Raw genomic sequence first — 19,372 nt, 5'->3', positions numbered from 1 at the left:
TTGATGTCGTCCCCAGCATCCTCTACGGACTAGGAGAAAAGGATTTACCGGTAGGTTATCAAAATTCTATTTTCTTGCCTGGTGAATTAACCCACTAACATGCTTAATCCGTACAATCTGGGTTAAGGGGGTAATTCCAAGTTGATTGCAGCAGGAATTTTGTTAGCAGTTGGGCAAAACCATGTGCACTGCAGGGGAGGCAGATTTAACATGTGCAGAGAGAGAGTTAGATTTGGGTGTGGTGTGTTCAATCTGCAATCTAATTTGCAGTGTAAAAATAAAGCAGCCAGTATTTACCCTGCACAGAAACAAAATAACCCACCCAAATCTAACTCTTTCTGCACATGTTATATCTGCCTCCCCTGCAGTGCACATGGTTTTGCCCAACTGCTAACAAAATTCCTGCTGCGATCAACTTGGAATTACCCCTTAAGTTCCTAGACCAGGCATTCCCAACCACGGTCCTCAAGGCACACCAAACAGTGCAGGTTTTAGTGATATCCAGGCTGCAGCACAGGTGGTTAAATCAAAATAACTGAGCTACTAATTAAGTCACCTATACTGAAGCCTGGATATCACTAAAACCTGCACTGTTAAGGTGCATGCATACGGAGAGATTTTGACTATGAGAGATTTTGACTGAGGGATTTCCCTTGAACTGGCAGTAGGAGATTTTGACTAACTTTTCCGGCGATTTGGCTAACTCATTCAAGCAAGGGGATGCTTTTTCTTTTCCATCGACATAGCCAAAATTGACTTGCCTGCACGGTCTATTTTTAGCAGCGATAGTGACCTGGCGGGGATGCGCATCGCTATCGCTGGCTGTGTACACATGGAGAGATATGCACTAACTTTCTGAGCGATTTTGACTATATAGTCAAATTCGCTCAGTTATATCGCTCCTTAGTGTGCCTTGAGGACCGTGGTTGGGAATGCCTGTCCTAGACCTATGGGTTAACATGATTGCAGCACCTGCAGATAGGCCATTTAACACTGATTTTCTATCCTGCTCAGGCTCGAAAAGGCAACCAATGGTAACTGCAGCCTTCAGGCTCATTGAATAGCCCCAGCAGTTTTTACTGCAGCCTGTTTGAATTACCCCCCCATATAGTTAAGTTCAGCGGCTAATTGTAATAGCCTCCGAGTTCCGGAGGAGTGGGAATTGTCTGGCTGTTTTTTTTAAAGCAGCAATCATTTACAAGGCAATACCAACCTGGTTTAAAAAAAACGGGCAGACTCGTACAAAATTCCTACACTTGGAGGCTATTCTGTTTAGCCGCATAAATTGTTCTCAAGAACAAAATGTAAACATGCCTGACATAACTGAGACCAAACAAAAAAAAATTTATTTTTTAAATTACTGTATTAGTAACCTGTCCATGCACGTTTTTTTTGTATTTGTTAACCTTTGTTCTCGCTTCTTTTTGACAGCTTTAAAGGTGCATGTATCTATGAATATTAATAATTAATGTTCTCCAGAAGCGTGACATCCAACATGTTGGTTTGTGATATATGTACACAGGAAGTTCTTTCTGAAGATGATATGAAGAGCCATTTGCTTTTGACACACATGGAACAAGACAATTACTGTCCCTTTTGCACCATTGCTGGACTCGCTTACGATGAACTCCACCATCACATTCAGTCAGCTCATGCAGACACACTAGAGGCCTGGAGTAGTGATGAAGAACATCCTGAAGAAATGAATAAGCCACCAACTTCTTTCTTCAGCAGCTCAAACAATACAGTAACTGAAAAGTCTTACCCAGGAAACCATATGAAACTGTATCCTAATGAAATCAGATTGCCTCTCAACATTGGACTAGATAACAACAAAATACAGAGCAGTCTGAAAGCAGAAGATGTCACGAGTAATGCTCCCAGTAGTTCCGGTTTAACTTGTAAAGCAGATGCTTCTTGCTCACCTCTGACAACAAATGAATCTGCTTTGAGGAGTACTATTTTTGACCAAGAGTTATTGAATCAATGCCACTCCCAATCAATTGTGTCTACACCAAACGCCACCAGCAGTGGTGACACTGTTCTAGGGTGCCCTTTTTGCCTTGATGTCAAAAGTTCCATTGAAGAAATTGAGTTCCATGTAAGGACTGAACATGAGGATCTCTTAGACTCACCTTCCAAAGGCTAGTGTTTATATGATTATCTTGTTAGGTTCTTTAGTGAGTCCTTTTTTCATAGAATGTCATTTTAGTTTTATGTTACGCACTTTGGGCCTCAGAGATGTAGCACAAATGCAATGGTTATCGTACAACTGAGATGTTTAGTGATCGGCGCATGTGCAGGATTTGTATTGTGCATGTGCCGATCTGGGACACAGAGATTGCGCACAGAGCCTCCTAGCCACAGATTGTGAATCATGCTGTGACTATTTGAGGGTGGGGACAGGGTGGCGTAAGGCAACTTACCCCAAAATAACGGCATGTTACCCCTGTTTTCTGGGAGTGCCGAAGTCCATGTCTGCGTCCAAAGCTGATTTACGCCCCAGACAGCCCGGCTATCCTATGTAACCTGAGGGTTAATTAGGTGACCGATTTTTACACAAATGATCTTATGCTGCGTCTTCAGATCCAGCAGCAGATCACAGAAGCCGGCAGGAGGCATCTGTTAACACAACATGCCTCCTGCTGCATTAGGATAATTTAGCAGTAGACTAGCACTTAACATAGTAGGTTTAATCTGGCTCATGTGGCATTAGAAGTTTTTTTTTATTTCTCTGACGTCCTAAGTGGATGCTGGGGACTCCGTAAGGACCATGGGGGAATAGCGGCTCCGCAGGAGACAGGGCACAAAAGTAAAAGCTTTAGGATCAGGTGGTGTGCACTGGCTCCTCCCCCTATGACCCTCCTCCAAGCCTCAGTTAGGTTTTTGTGCCCGGCCGAGAAGGGTGCAATCTAGGTGGCTCTCCTAAAGAGCTGCTTAGAGTAAAAGTTTTATTAGGTTTTTTATTTTCAGTGAGTCCTGCTGGCAACAGGCTCACTGCAACGAGGGACTTAGGGGAGAAGAAGTGAACTCACCTGCGTGCAGGATGGATTGGCTTCTTAGGCTACTGGACACTAGCTCCAGAGGGACGATCACAGGTACAGCCTGGATGGGTCACCGGAGCCGCGCCGCCGACCCCCTTGCAGATGCTGAAGAGAGAAGAGGTCCAGAAATCGGCGGCTGAAGACTTCCCAGTCTTCTTAAGGTAGCGCACAGCACTGCAGCTGTGCGCCATTGCTCTCAGCACACTTCACACCAACGGTCACTGAGGGTGCAGGGCGCTGGGGGGGGCGCCCTGGGCAGCAATGAAAGTACCTATGCTGGCTAAATATACATCACATATAGCCTCTGGGGCTATATGGATGTATTTAACCCCTGCCAGGTTGTCAGAAAAACGGGAGAAGAAGCCCGCCGAAAAGGGGGCGGGGCCTATTCTCCTCAGCACACAGCGCCATTTTCCCTCACAGAACTGCTGGTGGGAAGGCTCCCAGGCTCTCCCCTGCACTGCACTACAGAAACAGGGTTAAAACAGAGAGGGGGGGCATTTTTGTGGCGATATTATTACATATTAAGATGCTATAAGGGAAAACACTTATATAAGGTTGTCCCTGTAAAATTATAGCGTTTTGGTGTGTGCTGGCAAACTCTCCCTCTGTCTCCCCAAAGGGCTAGTGGGGTCCTGTCCTCTATCAGAGCATTCCCTGTGTGTGTGCTGTGTGTCGGTACGTGTGTGTCGACATGTATGAGGACGATGTTGGTGAGGAGGCGGAGCAATTGCCTGTAATGGTGATGTCACTCTCTAGGGAGTCGACACCGGAATGGATGGCTTATTTAGGGAATTACGTGATAATGTCAACACGCTGCAAGGTCGGTTGACGACATGAGACGGCCGGCAAACCAATTAGTACCTGTCCAGGCGTCTCAAACACCGTCAGGGGCTTTAAAACGCCCATTACCTCAGTCGGTCGACACAGACACTGACTCCAGTGTCGACGGTGAAGAAACAAACGTATTTTCCATTAGGGCCACACGTTACATGTTAAGGGCAATGAAGGAGGTGTTACATATTTCTGATACTACAAGTACCACAAAAAAGGGTATTATGTGGGGTGTGAAAAAACTACCTGTAGTTTTTCCTGAATCAGATAAATTAAATGAAGTGTGTGATGATGCGTGGGTTTCCCCCGATAGAAAATTATTGGCGTTATACCCTTTTCCGCCAGAAGTTAGGGCGCGTTGGGAAACACCCCCTAGGGTGGATAAGGCGCTCACACGCTTATCAAAACAAGTGGCGTTACCGTCTCCAGATACGGCCGCCCTCAAGGAGCCAGCTAATAGGAGGCTGGAAAATATCCAAAAAAGTATATACACACATACTGGTGTTATACTGCGACCAGCGATCGCCTCAGCCTGGATGTGCAGCGCTGGGGTGGCTTGGTCGGATTCCCTGACTGAAAATATTGATACCCTTGACAGGGACAGTATTTTATTGACTATAGAGCATTTAAAGGATGCATTACTATATATGAGAGATGCACAGAGGGATATTTGCACTCTGGCATCAAGAGTAAGTGCGATGTCCATGTCTGCCAGAAGATGTTTATGGACACGACAGTGGTCAGGTGATGCAGATTCCAAACGGCACATGGAAGTATTGCCGTATAAAGAAAAAGACACCGTCTTTCATCCTCAGTCCTTTCGTCCCCATAAGGGCAAGCGGGCAAAAGGCCAGTCATATCTGCCCAGGGGTAGAGGAAAGGGAAGAAGACTGCAGCAGGCAGCCCCTTTCCAGGAACAGAAGCCCTCCACCGCTTCTGCCAAGTCCTCAGCATGACGCTGGGGCCGTACAAGCGGACTCAGGTGCGGTGGGGGGTCGTCTCAAGAGTTTCAGCGCGCAGTGGGCTCACTCGCAAGTGGACCCCTGGATCCTACAAGTAGTATCCCAGGGGTACAGATTGGAGATTCGAGACGTCTCCCCCTCGCAGGTTCCTGAAGTCTGCTTTACCAACGTCTCCCTCCGACAGGGAGGCAGTATTGGAAACAATTCACAAGCTGTATTCCCAGCAGGTGATAATCAAAGTACCCCTCCTACAACAAGGAAAGGGGTATTATTCCACACTATTTGTGGTACTGAAGCCAGACGGCTCGGTGAGATCTATTCTAAATCTGAAATCTTTGAACACTTACATACAAAGGTTCAAATCAAGATGGAGTCACTCAGAGCAGTGATAGCGAACCAGGAAGAAGGGGACTATATGGTGTCCCTGGACATCAAGGATGCTTACCTCCATGTCCCAAATTGCCCTTCTCACCAAGGGTACCTCAGGTTCGTGGTACAGAACTGTCACTATCAGTTTCAAACGCTGCCGTTTGGATTGTCCACGGCACCCCGGGTCTTTACCAAGGTAATGGCCGAAATGATGATTCTTCTTCAAAGAAAAGGCGTCTTAATTATCCCTTACTTGGACGATCTCCTGATAAGGGCAAGGTCCAGAGAACAGTTGGAGGTCGGAGTAGCACTATTTCAAGTAGTTCTACGACAGCACGGATGGATTCTAAATATTCCAAAATCGCAGCTGATTCCGACGACACGTCTGCTGTTCCTACGGATGATTCTGGACACAGTCCAGAAAAAGGTGTTTCTCCCGGAGGAGAAAGCCAGGGAGTTATCCGAGCTAGTTAGGAACCTCCTAGAACCAGGCCAAGTGTCAGTGCATCAATGCACAAGAGTCCTGGGAAAAATGGTGGCTTCTTACGAAGCGATTCCATTCGGCAGATTTCACGCAAGAATTTTTCAGTGGGATCTGCTGGACGAATGGTCCGGATCGCATCTTCAGATGCATCAGCGGATAATCCTGTCTCCAAGGACAAGGGTGTCTCTTCTGTGGTGGCTGCAGAGTGCTCATCTACTAGAGGGCAGCAGATTCGGCATTCAGGACTGGGTCCTGGTGACCACGGATGCCAGCCTGAGAGGCTGGGGAGCAGTCACACAGGGAAGAAATTTCCAAGGAGTGTGGTCAAGTCTGGAGACTTCTCTCCACATAAATATACTGGAGCTAAGGGCAAGTTACAATGCTCTGAGCCTAGGAAGACCTCTGCTTCAAAGTCAACTGGTGCTGATCCAGTCGGACAACATCACGGCAGTCGCCCACGTAAACAGACAGGGCGGCACAAGAAGCAGGAGGGCAATGGCAGCAAGGATTCTTCGCTGGGCGAAAAATCATGTGATAACACTGTCAGCGGTGTTCATTCCGGGAGTGGACAACTGGGAAGCAGACTTCCTCAGCAGGCACGACCTCCACCCGGGAGAGTGGGGACTTCATCTGGAAGTCTTCCACATGATTGTGAACCGTTGGGAAAGACCAAAGGTGGACATGATGGCGTCCCGTCTGAACAAAAAACTGGACAGGTATTGCGCCAGGTCAAGAGACCCTCAGGCAATAGCTGGGACGCTCTGGTAACACCGTGGGTGTACCAGTCGGTGTATGTGTTCCCTCCTCTGCCTCTCATACCCAAGGTACTGAGAATTATAAGACGGAGAGGAGTAAGAACTATACTCGTGGCTCCGGATTGGCCAAGAAGGACTTGGTACCCGGAACTTCAAGAGATACTAAGAAGGGACTTGCTTCAGCAAGGATCATGTCTGTTCCAAGACTTACCGCGGCTGCGTTTGACGGCATGGCGGTTGAACGCCGGATCCTAAGGGAAAAAGGCATTCCGGAAGAGGTCATCCCTACCCTGGTCAGAGCCAGGAAGGAGGTGACCGCACAACATTATCACCGCATTTGGCGAAAATATGTTGCATGGTGTGAGGCCAGGAAGGCCCCCACGGAGGAATTTCAACTCGGTCGATTCCTGCATTTCCTGCAAACAGGACTGTCTATGGGCCTCAAATTGGGGTCCATTAAGGTTCAAATTTCGGCCCTGTCGATTTTCTTCCAGAAAGAATTGGCTTCAGTTCCTGAAGTCCAGAAGTTTGTCAAGGGAGTACTGCATATACAACCCCCTTTTGTGCCTCCAGTGGCACTGTGGGATCTCAACGTAGTTCTGGGATTCCTCAAATCACATTGGTTTAAACCGCTCAAATCTGTGGATTTGAAATATCTCACATGGAAAGTGACCATGCTGTTGGCCCTGGCCTCGGCCAGGCGAGTGTCAGAATTGGCGGCTTTGTCTCACAAAAGCCCATATCTGATTGTCCATTCGGACAGGGCAGAGCTGCGGACTCGTCCCCAGTTTCTCCCTAAGGTGGTGTCAGCGTTTCACCTGAACCAGCTTATTGTGGTACCTGCGGCTACTAGGGACTTGGAGGACTCCAAGTTGCTAGATGTTGTCAGGGCCCTGAAAATATATGTTTCCAGGACGGCTGGAGTCAGGAAAACTGACTTGCTGTTATCCTGTATGCACCCAACAAACGGGGTGCTCTTGCTTCTAAGCAGACGATTGCTAGTTGGATGTGTAGTACAATTCAGCTTGCACATTCTGTGGCAGGCCTGCCACAGCCAAAATATGTAAATGCCCATTCCACAAGGAAGGTGGGCTCATCTTGGGCGGCTGCCCGAGGGGTCTCGGCTTTACAACTTTGCCGAGCTGTTACTTGGTCAGGGGCAAACACGTTTGCAAAATTCTACAAATTTTATACCCTGGCTGAGGAGGACCTGGAGTTCTCTCATTCGGTGCTGCAGAGTCATCCGCACTCTCCCGCCCGTTTGGGAGCTTTGGTATAATCCCCATGGTCCTTACGGAGTCCCCAGCATCCACTTAGGACGTCAGAGAAAATAAGAATTTACTTACCGATAATTCTATTTCTCGTAGTCCGTAGTGGATGCTGGGCGCCCATCCCAAGTGCGGATTGTCTGCAATACTTGTACATAGTTATTGTTACAAAAATCGGGTTATTATTGTTGTGAGCCATCTTTTCAGAGGCTCCGCTGTTATCATGCTGTTAACTGGGTTCAGATCACAGGTTGTACAGTGTGATTGGTGTGGCTGGTATGAGTCTTACCCGGGATTCAAAATCCTTCCTTATTGTGTACGCTCGTCCGGGCACAGTATCCTAACTGAGGCTTGGAGGAGGGTCATAGGGGGAGGAGCCAGTGCACACCACCTGATCCTAAAGCTTTTACTTTTGTGCCCTGTCTCCTGCGGAGCCGCTATTCCCCCATGGTCCTTACGGAGTCCCCAGCATCCACTACGGACTACGAGAAATAGAATTATCGGTAAGTAAATTCTTATTTTTTCTTACTCTTAAAAAGGTTTGTTTTTATTTTGTATATTTTTATTGTCCATCTTGTAAGACAGGTGGAACCTTTGGCCCTCCAGCTGTTGTTGAACTACACATACCCGCATGCCTTGCGACAGTTTTGCTATTTGGCCATACTAAAACTGTTACAGGGCATGGTGGGAAGTGTAGTTCAACAACAGCTGGAGGGCCGAAGGTTCCCCATCCCTGTTGTAAGACCTACATAACACTGGCTTTAGAATTTCACTGCTGTGAATTATTCTGTTGTATGGTCACAGGAGATCGACAACTCCCTGCAAATACTGTATGTGTAGTCAAGGAGTACAGAGATCCAGTAAAATATGTCTCATAGTGTTGTCTCTGTTTGACCAGCCCAAGTATCCAGGGTTTTTTGTTATGTTACCCCTTTCACATCTTCAATGCCAGATCCCACCCGGGAATTGGAAACTGATTCCTCCCGGGTGGGATCCAGCATTGGACCCTAACGGCAGGCTTCCCGACTCGGCAAAATGCCGGGTCGGGTTGCCATAGCAGCGGGGGCGAGGCGGAGGTTGCACTGGGAGATGAGCTCATCTCCGCGCCGCCTCTCCCTATGTAGTGAACGAGTCTTGGGTCGCTTCACACTGCCACTGACCCCGGTATTCAACCCAGGAATAACCCCTTCTTATTACCCGGGTTGAATTACCTTTCATGCGACCCGGGAATTCTCCATGGGCCCTTTCACATTGCACAGTGACCCGTATCGACCCAGCAATATGCCATGTCGATACCGGGTTATTTTTGCGATGTGAAAAAGGTCTCAGTGTCTTTCTGCTGTGTTATGCCTGGCATGGAGAAGAGATGCTGTGGTTATTATGCACATCCACGCAGCTTTTGGATGAACGACATCGCAGCGTTTTCTTTGTGGCGATTTCATGGTGTTAACTTTATAGCATCTCTCCTCTATGATAGAAAGGCCATGCTGGAAAGCAGCTCAAAAGTCGCTAAAGATGTTTTTCTGAAAAAGTACTTACCCTTAAACCCCGTGGACAGAGTTGTTCCTGAAACGATCATGTTAATTGGATATAATCAAACTAATTTATCCAAAATGAGGGCTCAAGCTAAATGTATAGAGTAATAACAGTAAAACTCTTACCAGTATGTGTTAAGTTAGTGGTTTCCAAACTTTTTTGAATCACGGCGCCCTAGAATATCCGAATTTTTTTCACGGCACCCCTAGGCCAAAAATGTCTTATTGAGAAATTTAGAAAGAAATATTACATTAAGTAGATCGCGTTTATATGTCATCCTTAGGGTCAGTTGTGTGGTGAGGGACACGATTTGCTTCTGTTTGGCCTCATATTTTATGACTGGCAGCCACCAGCACTGGTTTTGCCTATTATATTGACCATGAATAATTTGAATTGGTCCTGAACCACCAACCCAGGGCACCCCTGCAAGTATCCCGAGGCACCCCAGGGAGCCACGGCACACAGTTTGGGAACCTCTGTGTTAAGTAATTTCATTATTTAATAATTAATAATTTCATTATTTAATGTGTTGATAATTTCATTGGGGAATGATTCACAATTAGGTGACTGGGCTAAAACAAAACAGTTTTGTAAGTGTGTTATATGGGAGTAGTGATATTGTTTATATGGGTTTTCTTTTTATTCTACCAGCTATGGCTGACAAGAAAGAAGCGTTGGATGCATATGCGTTGTTGTATTTTTTTGTTTTTTTGTTTAACGTTCTACTTTTTGTTTCTACCAGGAAATACCAGTCAAGAGTATGAATGCCCTATTTGCTCAATGCTTTGCGCCAATGAACATCTCTTACAAGAACATGTAAATTTGCATTTGGAGGAAAGCTACTGTGACGAAGGTTAATTTTACTAGTTTCATTTTCTGCATGTGGGTATATGAATTGCACTGTTTCCTCATCTTCCCTATCAACCTATCAGCTACCAGCTTAATGAAAACTTAAAACTGCTGTTCCTCTTCCAGCACCCAAGCTGTAGGTACTAAAACCCCGTGTAATGGGAACTGAGCCACTCTTAGCCCTCACCCACATGACTAATATGTAGAAATTGCACAGTAAATAAAACTTTCTGCAGCGGGGTACAATGGGATTCCACAGGGAATACATCGCGGTGTAGAGTTGGATCTTGATCCAAGGCACCAACAGGCTAATACTTTGACTGTTCCCAGGATGCACTGCACCGCCTCCTCTATAACCCCGCCTCCGGGCACTGGAGATCAATTTGTATGTTGGTGCCTGCAGAGCAGGTCACTAACAGGTGGGGCTGCGCTAGGCATCCCTGAAAAGAGCTTTTTAAGAATACTTCAAGGGCTGCAGCACTGTTTGTCATTCTGACATCCTGTGCTGTGGCTCCATCACCTCCCCAGCAGCGCTGCATACTCCCGCGGCCGGGTTCCCGGGTACTTGCAGCGGAGGCGCACCAGTCTTCAGGCACACCATCGCTGACACTCTCCAGGATCGCATGGCTGCACATCAGGAAGGATGGTAAGAGGGTCCCCCAGGTGGATGCTTGCTCGTTATCCTATCCCTGTGGAGTTGAGTAACAAGTGGGAAACTCCACTGCCGGTGGACTCTCATGTCGCCCGTCTTGTGGTGTCATCTACTCTGCCTGTCACCACTGTCACCTCACTGAAGGAACCAACGGATAAGCGTGTGGAGGAATGCCTGAAGTCTATTTACTCTCTTACCGGTGCTGTACATAGACCCACTATAGCAGCCTCCTGGGCCACAAAAGGAATTGAAGCATGGGTTCAGGCAATTGAGGATGAGCTGCCTCAGGATACTTCTGACACTGCCAGACAATATCTGTCTCGTATTACCACAGCCTCCCACTATATTCAGGAGCCACTAAGCCCAACTCTAAACAATCCTGGGCCGCCCGTCAGCCTGCTTCCAAACAAGACAAGCCTGCTGCATGACGGTGCGGGCCTTCCCCCTGGGGCCAAATGGGTCCTTCCGGCCTACAGTCAGATCCATAAATATTGGGACATCAACACAATTCTCATATTTTGGGCTCTATACACCACCACAATGGATTTGAAATGAAACAAACAAGACATGCTTTAACTACAGACTTTCCGCTTTAGTTTGAGGGTATTTACATCCAAATCAGGTGAACGGTGTAGGAATTACAACAGTTTCTGTATGTGCCTCCCACTTTTTAAGGGACCAAAAGTAATAGGACAGTAGACTCAAAAGCTATTTCATGGACAGGAGTGGGCTATTCCCTCGTTATTTCATCATCAATTAAGCAGGTAAAAGGTCTGGAGTAGATTCCAGGTGTGACATTTGCATTTGGAATCTGTTGCTGTCTACTCTCAATATGCTTTAGGACATCCCCAATGTATTCCCTGTGGAATCCCAGTGTACCCCGCTGCAGAAAAGGAGATTTATGGTAGACTTACCATGGTTAAATATCTTTCTGCGAGGTACACTGGATTCCAAAGGGCGCCCACCCTGACGCACTTAGCTTCTTTAAATTTGTATGGCATTAGCCGCTAGTCCCTTCTCCTGTCGTGAGAATGTGGTTCTATGTGACTAACATCTGCCGTCTCTCTTACCTGCTAATGCATTGGACTGGTTAACGAAACTGAGCTCCAGTGCCCGGAGGCGGGGTGTTAGAGGAGGCAGTGCAGTGCATCCTGGGAACAGTCAAAGCTTTAGTCTGTTGATGCCTCGGATCAAGATCCAACTCTACACCCTGATTTATTCCCTGTGGAATCTAGTGTACCTCGCAGAAAGAGATTTAACCATGGTAAGTCTACCGTAAATCTCCTTTTTTAAGCAAAATGGTACAGCCATCTGACTACTTTTCTTTTCTTCCAATCACTCTTTGACCCACTTCATTCTTGGTTTTGTCCCCTTTGCTGGAGGAGAGAATAGAAGAAAGACAACTGAAAACATGACTGAGAAGAGAGGAGGAGAGGTCAGGGGAGGGAGTATACTTTTCAGAGATAATACAGTATATCTCTCACTAGCTGTTAACTGTTCTCAGGGCTCTATTTTTTTGCACCTTTCTCTCTGTTTATTTCCTCTTGTGCTTATCAACTTTCTCTGACGTCCTAGTGGATGCTGGGGACTCCGTAAGGACCATGGGGAATAGACGGCTCCGCAGGAGACTGGGCACATCTAAGAAAGATTTAGGACTATCTGGTGTGCACTGGCTCCTCCCCCTATGACCCTCCTCCAAGCCTCAGTTAGATTTCTGTGCCCGGCTGAGCTGGATGCACACTAGGGGCTCTCCTGAGCTCCTAGCAGAAAGTATAGTTTAGGTTTTTTATTTTCAGTGAGACCTGCTGGCAACAGGCTCACTGCAACGAGGGACTAAGGGGAGAAGAAGCGAACCTACCTAAGTGGTGGTAGCTTGGGCTTCTTAGGCTACTGGACACCATTTAGCTCCAGAGGGATCGAACACAGGACCCGACCTCGTCGTCCGTTCCCGGAGCCGCGCCGCCGTCCCCCTTACAGAGCCAGAAACAAGAAGGTGGTCCGGAAAATCGGCGGCTGAAGACTTCTGTCTTCTCCAAGGTAGCGCACAGCACTGCAGCTGTGCGCCATTGCTCCTCATGCACACCACACACTGCGGTCACTGATGGGTGCAGGGCGCTGGGGGGGGGCGCCCTGAGCAGCAATAATAACACCTTGGCTGGCAAAACTAACACCATATATAGCCCCAGAGGCTATATAGGTGTATATTAACCCCTGCCAGAAACGATAAAATAGCGGGAGAAAGCCCACCGAAAAAGGGGCGGAGCCAACTCCCTCAGCACACTGGCGCCATTATTCCCTCACAGCTTCGCTGGAAGGAAGCTCCCTGGCTCTCCCCTGCAGTCCTGCACTACAGAAAGGGTAAAAAAGAGAGGGGGGGCACAATTTAGGCGCAGTATATATATATTATAGGCAGCTATAGGGGAAAACACTCTGTATAGTGATATCCCTGTGTTATATAGCGCCCTGGTGTGTGCTGGCATACTCTCCCTCTGTCTCCCCAAAGGGCTTTGTGGGGTCCTGTCCTCTGTAAGAGCATTCCCTGTGTGTCTGCTGTGTGTCGGTACTGCTGTGTCGACATGTATGATGAGGATAATGATGTGGAGGCGGAGCAAATGCCTGTGAATGTGATGTCACCCCCTGCGGGGTCGACACCAGTGTGGATGGACTTATGGAAGGAATTACGTGACAGTGTCAGCTCCTTACATAAAAGGTTTGACGACATAGGACAGCCGGCTACTCAGCTTGTGCCTGTCCAAGCGTCTCAAATGTCATCAGGAGCTATAAAACGCCCGCTACCTCAGATGACAGATACAGATGTCGACACGGATACCGACTCCAGTGTCGACGATGATGAGACGAGTGTACCCTCCAATAGATCCACCCGTTATATGATTGAGGCTATGAAAAATGTTTTACACATTTCTGATGATACCCCAGGTACCACAAAAAAGGGTATTATGTTTGGTGAGAAAAAACTACCAGTAGTTTTTCCTGCATCTGACGAATTAAATGAGGTGTGTGAGGAAGCGTGGACTTCCCCAGATAAGAAATTGATCATTTCTAAACGGTTAATGGCTGCGTACCCTTTCCCGCCAGAGGATAGGTCACGCTGGGAAACACCCCCTAGGGTAGATAAAGCATTGACACGCTTATCAAAGAAGGTGGCACTACAGTCTCCGGATACGGCTGCCCTAAAAGAACCTGCTGATAGAAAGCTGGAAAGTACCCTAAAAGCTATATACACACACACTGGCTTTATATTGAGACCCGCTATTGCATCAGCTTGGATGTGCAGTGCTGCTGCTGCGTGGTCAGACTCCCTGTCGGAAAACATTGATACCATGGATAGGGACAATATTTTGCTAACGATTGACCATATAAAAGACGCGGTCTTATACATGCGTGATGCACAGAGGGATATTTGCCGGCTGGCATCAAAAATAAGCGCTATGTCCATTGCCGCCAGACGGGGGTTATGGACTAGGCAATGGTCAGGTGATGCCGACTCCAAGCGGCACATGGAAGTTTTACCCTATAAAGGGGCGGAACTTTTTGGGGAAGGTCTTTCAGACCTCGTTTCCACAGCTACTGCTGGGAAATCGACTTTTTTGCCACAGGCTACCCCACTGCAAAAGAAAGCACCGTATTATCAGGTACAGTCCTTTCGGCCCCAGAAAAATAAGCGGGCTAGAGGCTCATCCTTTCTGCCGAGGGGCAGAGGAAGGGGGGAAAAGCTGCAGCACACAGCTAGTTACCAGGAGCAGAAGTCCTCCCCTGCGTCCGGTAAGTCCACAGCATGACGCTGGGGCTGCTCAGGCGGAATCGGGAACGGTGGGGGGCACGTCTCAGGTTTTTCAGCACACAGTGGGCTCTCTCTCACAAGTGGATCCCTGGGTCCTTCAAGTAGTATCTCAGGGGTACAGGCTGGAATTCGAGACGTCTCCCCCCCGCCGTTTCCTAAAATCTGCCTTGCCGGCAACTCCCTCTGCCAGGGAGGCAGTGTTGGTGGCTATTCAAAAACTGTATTCACAGAAAGTGATCGTCAAGGTACCCCTCCTTCAGCAAGGAAAGGGTTACTACTCCACAATGTTTGTGGTACCGAAACCGGACGGTTCGGTGAGACCCATCTTAAATTTAAAAGCCTTGAACACTTATATCAAAAGGTTCAAGTTCAAGATGGAATCGCTCAGGGCGATTATTGCGAGCCTGGAGGAGGGGGATTACATGGTATCCCTGGACATCAAGGATGCGTACTTGCATGTCCCCATTTACCCTCCGCACCAGGAGTACCTCAGATTTGTGGTACAGGACTGTCACTATCAGTTCCAGACGCTGCCGTTCGGGTTATCCACGGCACCGAGGGTCTTTACCAAGGTAATGGCCGAAATGATGATACTCCTTCGCAAGAAGGGAGTTTTAATTATCCCGTACTTGGACGATCTCCTGATAAAGGCGAGGTCCAAAGAACAGTTGATAGTGGGGGTGGCACTTTCTCAGGAAGTGCTACAACAGCACGGCTGGATTCTAAACATTCCAAAGTCACAGCTGGTCCCGACGACACGTCTTCTGTTCCTGGGAATGATTCTGGACACAGACCAGAAAAGAGTGTTTTTTCCACTGGAAAAAGCAGAGGAATTGTCATCTCTGGTCAGAGACATCCTAAAACCAGGAAAAGTGTCGGTACATCAATGCACTCGAGTCCTGGGAAAAATGGTAGCTTCGTACGAAGCAATTCCATTCGGAAGGTTCCACGCAAGGACGTTCCAGTGGGACCTGTTGGACAAATGGTCCGGGTCCCATCTCCAGATGCAACAGCGGATAACCCTATCGGCCAGAACCAGGGTGTCGCTGCTGTGGTGGCTGCAGAGGGCTCATCTACTAGAGGGCCGCAGATTCGGAATACAGGACTGGGTCCTGGTGACCACGGATGCCAGCCTTCGGGGCTGGGGAGCAGTCACAAAGGGAAGAAATTTCCAAGGACTGTGGTCAAATCAGGAGATTTCTCTTCACATAAATATCCTGGAGCTAAGGGCCATTTACAATGCCCTAAGCCAGGCAAGACCCCTGCTTCAAAACCAGCCGGTACTGATCCAGTCAGACAACATCACGGCGGTCGCCCATGTAAACAGACAGGGCGGCACGAGAAGCAGGATGGCGATGGCAGAAGCCACAAGGATTCTCAGATGGGCAGAGAATCATGTGTTAGCACTGACGGCAGTGTTCATTCCGGGAGTGGACAACTGGGAAGCAGACTTCCTCAGCAGGCACGACCTCCACCCGGGAGAATGGGGACTTCATCCAGAAGTCTTCCAAATGCTGGTCAACCGGTGGGAAAAACCACAGGTAGACATGATGGCGTCCCGCCTCAACAAGAAGTTGAAAAGATATTGCGCCCGGTCAAGAGACCCTCAGGCGATAGCGGTGGACGCTCTAGTGACACCATGGGTGTACCAGTCGGTTTATGTGTTTCCTCCTCTACCTCTCATACCCAAGGTACTGAGAATAATAAGGCGGCGAGGAGTGAAAACCATACTCGTGGTTCCGGATTGGCCAAGAAAAGCTGTGTACCCGGAACTTCAAGAGATGCTTACAGAGGACCCTTGGCCTCTGCCGCTCAGACAAGACCTGCTGCAGCAGGGACCCTGTCTGTTCCAAGACTTACCGCGGCTGCGTTTGACGGCATGGCGGTTGAACACCGGATCCTGAAGGAAAAGGGTATTCCGGAGGAAGTCATCCCTACCCTGATCAAAGCCAGGAAGGATGTCACCGCAAGACATTATCACCGCATTTGGCGAAAATATGTTGCTTGGTGTGAGGCCATGAAGGCCCCGACAGAGGAATTTCAACTGGGTCGATTCCTGCACTTCCTGCAAGCAGGGGTGACGTTTGGCCTCAAATTGGGGTCCATAAAGGTCCAGATTTCGGCTCTGTCGATTTTCTTCAAAAAAGAACTGGCTTCACTGCCCGAAGTTCAGACTTTTGTCAAAGGAGTACTGCATATTCAGCCTCCTTTTGTGCCCCCAGTGGCACCTTGGGATCTCAATGTGGTTTTGGCATTCCTGAAATCACATTGGTTCGAACCACTTAAGACTGTGGATTTAAAATATCTCACGTGGAAAGTGGTCATGCTGTTGGCCTTGGCGTCGGCCAGGCGGGTTTCAGAATTGGCGGCTTTGTCTTGTAAAAGCCTTTATCTGAATTTCCATATGGATAGGGCAGAATTGAGGACTCGTCCTCAGTTTCTCCCAAAGGTGGTCTCAGCTTTTCACTTGAACCAACCTATTGTGGTGCCTGCGGCTACTAGGGACTTGGAGGATTCCAAGTTGCTGGACGTAGTCAGGGCCCTAAAAATTTATATTTCCAGGACGGCTGGAGTCAGAAAGACTGACTCGCTGTTTATCCTGTATGCACCCACCAAGCTGGGTGCTCCTGCTTCTAAGCAGTCTATTGCGCGCTGGATTTGTAGCACTATTCAGCTGGCGCATTCTGCGGTAGGCTTACCGCAGCCTAAATCTGTAAAAGCCCATTCCACACGGAAGGTGGGCTCATCTTGGGCGGCTGCCCGAGGGGTCTCGGCTTTACAACTTTGCCGAGCAGCTACTTGGTCGGGGGCAAACACGTTTGCAAAATTCTACAAATTTGATACCCTGGCTGAGGAGGACCTGGAATTCTCTCATTCGGTGCTGCAGAGTCATCCGCACTCTCCCGCCCGTTTGGGAGCTTTGGTATAATCCCCATGGTCCTTACGGAGTCCCCAGCATCCACTAGGACGTCAGAGAAAATAAGAATTTACTCACCGGTAATTCTATTTCTCGTAGTCCGTAGTGGATGCTGGGCGCCCATCCCAAGTGCGGATTGTCTGCAATACCTGTACATAGTTATTGTTACAAAAATCGGGTTTTGTTGTGAGCCATCTCTTCAGAGGCTCCATTTGTTATCATACTGTTAACCGGGGTTCCTATCACGTGTTATATGGTGTGATTGGTGTGGCTGGTATGAGTCTTACCCGGGATTCAAAAATCCTTCCTTATTGTGTCAGCTCTTCCGGGCACAGTTCCTAACTGAGGCTTGGAGGAGGGTCATAGGGGGAGGAGCCAGTGCACACCAGATAGTCCTAAATCTTTCTTAGATGTGCCCAGTCTCCTGCGGAGCCGTCTATTCCCCATGGTACTTACGGAGTCCCCAGCATCCACTACGGACTACGAGAAATAGAATTACCGGTGAGTAAATTCTTATTTTTTTTGGCCTCCAATATCATCTCTCTTTTTTTTTTTTTATATTCGGAGTCCATGGTCTCCACAGGGTTAACCTTGGGTATGGCTGCTGGAGACCAGGACTGACACCGAACAATAAAGCTTGTGAGGCTCCCAGGAAACACTGGGCTCATCTCCCCTCATAGGCCACCCCCATGCTCAGGCACTTCAGGTTTATTTCAATGTCAGCAGGAGCTGGTCACACTAAACAGGGACTGCACACTGCAGACCAAGCTTTTATTTTTTAATGATGTGTTTTGTTTTGTTTTTCTTATGAGCAATCAGCATCTGGCTGTCCAGAGGGCGCCAGCACTGATGCTCCAACACGTCCACCTGGCCACTACAGCATGACTGGGTAGGTGGTTTTGGTGGGACCCCTGTCAACACCTTCCTCTAGCAGAGGCACAAGGGCACCTAGGACTGCAACTGGATAATGCTGGGGGACAGGTAAGGCGGGACCGCGTATAGCGCAGTTCATATACTGCCAGAGACGGACGGCAGCACTTCTGTGCTCTCGGACCATTAAGTGTTCCCGCGCCCGCACTAGACCACCAGGGCTATAATGTACACATGCGTTGAGGACCATTGCAGGCCAGGAGAACCGGTGGTGACATTCAGCGTAGAGGAGTTCAGCGCTTCCCCAGCAGCCTTTCTCCCAGCCCAGGGCACCATTCCACTGTGGTCTTCCCGCCCTGGGCTGCTTCTCCCTCATCCTCCATCATAGAGACGCTGGGCAGCCACATCTGAGCTCTGCAGGTCTTCAGGAGCGGTGGGCTGAATCTGCCTGTTCACCTCTACCACATAGCAGGTTATGCTCAGCGCTGCATCCTACCAGCCTTCTCCACATGGCTGTGTAGTTGATATCCGTGAGCCTTGCAGTTAAATAGAATACTCTTCATTGTATATTACTTATGCTAGTGCTGCTGCATGTTTTCAAATCTCTTCACTGTACTGTACATGTTTATTGCTTTCTATTTCCACTCTCTCAATAACCCTTGAAAACTTGTGTGTTTTGAGTTGAATTTGCCACACATTACTGTATATTGTGTGCACACATTGCCACATACTGTTCCTGTTGCACGCTGCACTTTGGCATTTTGTGTGTAAACATTACTTACTGCTATGTCTAACAAAAGTAAGACCAAGAAGACGGGCTCATCCTTTGGTAACATGTAAAACCTGTAACATGGAGGTTTTACCTCCGGATTTGTCACAGGATGTCTTGTGTGTCCCAGCACCTCAGTCCCCCATCACTTGGGTAGGAACCCCCCATGGGCTTCTTTCACTATGTTGTTGACAAAAATTGCTGACCATATTGCTCTCCCACCTGTGGCTCCCCCTATGTGTATACCACAACCACTGCATC

At 48.3% G+C, this 19,372-nt stretch overlaps 1 protein-coding gene across 5 annotated transcripts in view; it reads left to right on the top strand.

Moving 5' to 3' along the window:
- The window catches only part of ZUP1 (zinc finger containing ubiquitin peptidase 1), a 211,880-nt gene that overhangs the window by 71,894 nt on the left and 120,614 nt on the right, over positions 1 to 19,372 (top strand). For 3 of the 5 annotated variants that reach the window (XM_063917196.1, XM_063917193.1, XM_063917194.1), the window contains exons 2-3: positions 1,432 to 2,144; positions 9,995 to 10,105. In XM_063917196.1, the coding sequence (XP_063773266.1) occupies positions 1,469 to 2,144; positions 9,995 to 10,105 (787 nt within the window). In that variant the 5' untranslated portion in view covers positions 1,432 to 1,468. The remainder of the gene's footprint in view (positions 1 to 1,431; positions 2,145 to 9,994; positions 10,106 to 19,372) is intronic. The other 2 variants (XM_063917197.1, XM_063917198.1) reach the window with 1 other exon arrangement.

Source organism: Pseudophryne corroboree, chromosome 4 (genome assembly GCF_028390025.1).
Source record: "Pseudophryne corroboree isolate aPseCor3 chromosome 4, aPseCor3.hap2, whole genome shotgun sequence".
Taxonomy (NCBI): domain Eukaryota; kingdom Metazoa; phylum Chordata; class Amphibia; order Anura; family Myobatrachidae; genus Pseudophryne; species Pseudophryne corroboree.
The sequence above is the reverse complement of the archived record's forward strand: the minus strand, read 5'-3'. Positions and strand labels throughout refer to the sequence as shown.